The following is a 5,651-nucleotide window of genomic DNA, read 5'->3' as shown; positions in this document are numbered from 1 at the left end:
TCGGACAATATACACACCAGGTGACATAATGAGAGATGTGAAACACAACTTTGGTTTCACCATCCATTATTCGAAAGCTTGAAAAGCAAGGGAGTTAGCTCTATTGTCCATTAGAGGATCAGCCGAGGAGGCTTATTATATCCTTCTAGCCTATTGCTATGAATTGGAGCGTATGAATCCCGGCACAAAGACGCACATCTAAACTGATGAGAACAATCACTTTGTGTATTTATTTATGGTAGTTGGTGCATGTATTAGAGGGTTTCGTTCTTCCATGCACCCAGTGATAGCCGTGGATGCCACTCATTTAAAATCCAAGTACAAGGGTGTTATGTTTGTAGCAAATGCATTCGATGGCAATCGAAATATATATCCTCTTACTTTTGGGATCGGGGATTTGGAGACGGATGCATCATGGCATTGGTTTTTCACTAAACTTCATGAAGACATTGGTGAGTGTCCCAATCTTGTTATCATTTCTAATCGCAATGTTAGCATAAAGAATGTGTGGAACAAAGTTTTTCGAACAACATAACATGACATATGCTTTTATCATATGAAGGGGAACATGAAACGCACTTACAAGTTGAAAAGGTGTGATAAAATACTTATATTCTTTGAGTAGGCTACGAAATCTTATTCCATTGCTGAGCTTGATTGTCATTTTCGGAAGATCAAGAGAAAGGAACATGTTGCTCAATATCTTGAACAGGCAGGGTTACATAAGTGGTCTAGAGCTCACATGGATGGACGCCGCTACAATGTAATGATAACAAATATTGCGGAGTCAATAAACTCAGTCCTTAGGTTAGCGAGGATGCTGCCAGTGGTTCATTTGATAGGGGAAATTATTAATCTCCTTGTGAAATGGTTCACCGAACGTCGTGAGTTGGCTATGAATTGCACAACAACATTGTGCCGTAATTTTGGAGTGAAGAAGTTGAGAAATAGGTTGGAGGGTGCTGCAAGGATGAATGTCGTTAAACTAAATAATGTACAGTTTAATTGTTTGGACAATGATATGGACGGCCTTGTGGATTTGACGAACAACAATTGTAGTTGTAGAAACTTTCAGCTTGAGCAGCTACCTTGCAAGCATGTAGTTGCAGTTTGCCGCTTCTTGAAACTAAATGTATACTAGAAGGCTTCTCGGTATTACACTCGGAATACTTGGTTGGATGCTTATTCAGATAGCATCTACCTGGTACAGCCTCAAGCAATGTGGGTTATTCCTGAAGATGTTTGAAGTCGAGTTGTGCTGCCTCCCATGGCAAAGGTCATGCCTGGCAGATGGAAGAAGCTAAGAATTCCCTCGCAAGGAGAGGGCACCATTACAAGGAAGTGCTCAAGGTGCGGTTCCACGGGCCACAATAAAACCACCTGTAAAAACAATATTCCACTACGCAATATATCTTAGACAATATGATTTGTGTTGCTTTGTTAGGTAATGTCAACTTCAATTTTATTTGTGGTGGGTTTCGTGTTTGTTGAATGTGAATTGTGTTAAATTTGCATAATTTGGGTTGCATTGCTATACAGCATGCTGTGTTCCCTATTTATATTCACAGTATCGCTATCGTATTGTAATTTTGATACCTTCAGATTGTCATTATATTGTACTTTTATTGTACTGGCATTGCTATTGCAATGTAAACTGTGAGTACAAAATTAAAGGCCCTGGAATGTAACTCCAAATGGATCCAAAACATTAAAGTTCTTAGAATTCCATTATTACACAGTTACCGTGATACTCCTACTACACCTTCTTTTCTGATTACAAATTCAGCTGATGCATAAGGCAAATGTGGGGCAAATACAAGGTCAAATGTTCTATGTGTTTGACTAGATATAGTTGCTGAAGGAGCATTACGAATGTTAACTCCAATAGATTGCTCATGTCTTGCCAAGAACACCCTTGAATTTATGCAATGTGCCCAAGCCAGTCCAAAGTTGGACTCACCCGTCTGCCTGATGTGTGCAGGCACTCCAAGTTTCCCAACCTTACCCCATTTACTCCATCATGTGGCCCAATAAAATCCACCACTTGGTTGGTGACAACCACCGCCAACCCAAACTTATTTGCTAAAGCCTTCAATGTCCCTGATATCTTGAAGAATATTTCAGACCGCTGTTTCAAATCTGCCGGTGTTGTCTGATAGTGTTATCGGAACAACGCAACAATGGAATCAATGCCAATGAGTTTCACAGGTAACCGGGTGTGATCAATGGCAATAAATGCTTGTATGTCTCGAAGGACATGGATGAGTTGTTGAGCATCATGAATGCCATGAACATATATGTCTTCCAATGGCTCCATCCCTATTAAGTTGGGGTATGATGCATGATAAAGGTTGCCTATTTGTTGCAATCGACGAAATGAGAAGTTGAATTATGTGAATATGTAGAGGGAGGAGCCCCCTAGCCCGCCATGTGAGGGTGGGAGTTGAGCTAGTGAGATACAAAGAATTGTGATATTGATTGCAAAGTAGGTAAGCAATCAGGGAAGGAAACTAGTGAGATAACGGACAACAAACTTACATTCCCCCTAGCCTAGGATAACTTCAGGAGATTAGACCGATGTGGTCATTCTTGTCTGTCTTACAGTTCCCTGACGTCACCGAAACGTGATTAGGGATAGTCTCGCTTCCTGAATAGATGATTAGAGATAGTCTCGCTTCCCAAGCACATCGAACGCTCACTGAAAGGAAAAATAAGTGGATATTGCATCACTAGATATGGAGAAAACTGGATGTATTCTGCAATAAATTTCGTTGGTAACATATTTATACAAATTAGAGGAATAGTTTGATTCGGTGAATCTCAAATTAACTACATAAATTTGTGAGGTTCTCGAGACGCTTTTGAAAATTTGACTCCGTGAAATCTGTAAAAGCAAGATCGGCTTTGACAAAAATAGTCATTGAAACCCCTAAAGTGCCAATAGACATCGATGAAGGCCGCATGAAGTTTTGAAATCCAGAAAAGAAAAAGGAAAATATTGGGATCCGAGAATATATTGAGATTCTGGAATCATTGCTACATTTTCGCCTACAGATATTGGCTTTGTAAGGCTTGATTGGAGTAACTATGTTTCAATTAACTTCCTTCCATTTTCTAAAAATTCAGATTTTCTAAAACTTTCCTCGAAACCTTTTAAAATGGCTTCCTCTTCTTCTCGCCCAAAATGCTTCGTGTAGACAAAGAAATTTTGGCGAATTAATCGGTTCAAGATGAAGACAAAATTAAGGGAAAGAATCTTCTGTGATTGACTTTGATTTAAATCAAATATTAATCAGGTCAATCAATTGAAGATAATCTGGTTAAATTGCCAGATTATGAGAATTGATTTAAATCAAATCAAAATCCCATAAAACAAGGTTTTAAATAGGGAAAGTTATTTAGGTCAAGCATCCTACAAGAGCCTATAAATAGGAGGTCTCAAGACGAAAGAAGGAGAGAGAAAAAACCTAGCACTCAGAAGAAACAGAAAACTCTCTGCATTCTTCACCCTACTTTGGAAGAGCCACCAAGCACAACAAATACGTGCCGGTTCCTTCACCATAGAAAAATCCCAAACACCAAACAAGCTTTGTGCTACCCGTTTGATCAAGATCAAGTCTCTACGACCCTTGTATCAAACACAAATTTTATTTAAACACTTTGGAGATCGAATCAGAGGATTCAATACAGAGATTGTAACCCTAAATTTCATTAATACAATATTATTTTGTACACGTGTTCTTGTCTCATTTGTCGCAGGAAATTCGTGTTTACAAATTTGGCACGCCCGGTGGGACAATCTCTGCCTCTCATCTCTTTTTCCAGTTCCAAAATCAATCAACACACCAAAAACGATGGCTTCCAAGAAGATTCAATCCGTTCCCGCGACGAGAGGCAAAAGCTTGAGCGCCTCCTTCTCAAGCGGAGATTCTGTTGGGGTCGTCACCCGGAGCAAGGCCAAGGCGATATCCGCAACTCAACATGTTACTTCCATACCGACTCAAGCCAAGGCGAAAGATGTTCACCGAAGGCGCAAACCGGTTATCAATTTGGCCTCATTGGGGCAAAAGAAGAATACCTCTCGGGCGGATGAGAGAAACTCTCGGAGTGAAGGAATGAGTTTTTCGGGTTCAAAAAATTCGAGAGGACGCTCACTCTCGCCTGTTTCAGACGCTGACTCGAGCACATGCTCATACCATGGATCCCCGCCTGACGATCAACAGAAGAAGCTTACCTCGGCATCCGTAGGTGAGTCTTATTCTATGGCTATGCAGGTCATGGTGACGGGAGCTATGTCTATTGAAGAACAGCTGGCCCATATGAGTGAAGCGGTCACGAAACTGACTAAGATGGTCGAGGAGAAGGATGCGCAGATTGCTTCTCTCATCAACAACAAGTGGGAAGTGCATCAGGATAAGGAGCCTGGTCAAGACGCACACAAGAAAGGACCACATCATGAGGCTGAATCCAGTGAGAAAGGATTGGGTCATGAAACAGAGTCAGGTGAGAAGTCGCACGGAAAAGGTGACGCCGCCTCGATGGGTTATTTGTCGGTCCAACAACTTCAGGACATGATCACAAACACCATCAGGGTTCAATACGAAGCACCTTCCCGAGACACGCTCATGTATTCTAAGCCATACACCAGGAGGATAGACAACTTGCGGATGCCAACAGGATATCAACCTCCCAAATTCCAACAGTTCGATGGAAAGGGCAACCAAAAACAACATGTTGCACACTTCGTCGAAACATGCAATAATGTCGGGACAGAGGGTGACCACCTGGTGAAACAATTTGTTCGTTCCTTGAAAGGAAATGCATTTGATTGGTATATAGACTTGGAGTCCGATTCCCTTGACAGTTGGGATCAGATGGAGCGAGAATTCTTGAACAGATTATATAGCACTCGTCGCACAGTGAGTATGATGGAACTCACAAATACCAAGCAATGGAAAGATGAACCTGTCGTCGATTACATCAATCGATGGCGCTCGTTAAGCCTGGATTGCAAAGATAGGCTTTTGGAGTTATCGGCGGTTGAGATGTGCATTCAAGGAATGCATTGGGGGTTACTTTACATTCTACAAGGAATTAAACCCCTCACGTTTGAGGAGCTAGCCACTCGTGCCCATGATATGGAGTTGAGTATAGCTAGTCACGGAGGAAAGCATGAGCCCGTCATGGAGCAAAGAAAGGAGAAAGTCTTTGGACAAAAGACAGATAAACCTGTCAAGAAGCCTACCAAGGAAGCAATGACAATAAACACCGTCCCCGTCAAAATCTCCACCCGAGACAAGAAGAAAGAAGTCAGAAGGATGGAGCCATCTCGAGAAGTGGATAGACGTCGATGCACTTTGAAGGAGTTAGAGGAAAAAACGTACCCCTTTTCTGACTCCGATGTCGCAGGTATGCTTGAAGACTTGCTCGAAAAGAAGGTGATCGAATTGCCGGAATGTAAGCGGCCTGAAGAGATGAACCGAGTCAACGACCCTAAGTTTTGCAAATATCACCGAATTGTCAGCCATCCCGTAGAGAAGTGCTTCGTGTTGAAGGAGCTAATTATGACCTTGGCTAGGCAAGGAAGGATTGAGTTGGATGTTGACGAAATCGCAGATGCGAACGTTGCCACAATTGTGTTTGGATCCTTC

At 41.9% G+C, this 5,651-nt stretch overlaps 1 protein-coding gene across 1 annotated transcript; it reads left to right on the top strand.

Annotated features, from left to right (window-relative positions):
* The first annotated feature begins 274 nt into the window (after window positions 1-274).
* LOC117630347 lies at window positions 275-1,141 on the top strand. Its single transcript, XM_034363084.1, has 2 exons — window positions 275-490; window positions 626-1,141. Exons 1-2 carry the CDS (start codon window positions 275-277, stop codon window positions 1,139-1,141), a joined length of 732 nt encoding a protein of 243 aa, XP_034218975.1.
* The last annotated feature ends 4,510 nt before the right edge of the window (window positions 1,142-5,651 follow it).

The sequence above is a fragment of the Prunus dulcis genome, chromosome 6 (genome assembly GCF_902201215.1).
Source record: "Prunus dulcis chromosome 6, ALMONDv2, whole genome shotgun sequence".
Lineage (NCBI taxonomy): Eukaryota > Viridiplantae > Streptophyta > Magnoliopsida > Rosales > Rosaceae > Prunus > Prunus dulcis.
The sequence above is the reverse complement of the archived record's forward strand: the minus strand, read 5'-3'. Positions and strand labels throughout refer to the sequence as shown.

What these genes read in the sequence shown, in the direction of transcription:
- LOC117630347 (XM_034363084.1), top strand. Translation starts at nt 275, where the DNA reads ATGCACCCAGTGATAGCCGTGGATGCCACTCATTTAAAATCCAAGTAC. An exon ending in TTATCATTTCTAATCGCAAT is followed by an intron (nt 491 to 625) that starts GTTAGCATAAAG and finishes TTCTTTGAGTAG; the next exon opens with GCTACGAAATCTTATTCCAT.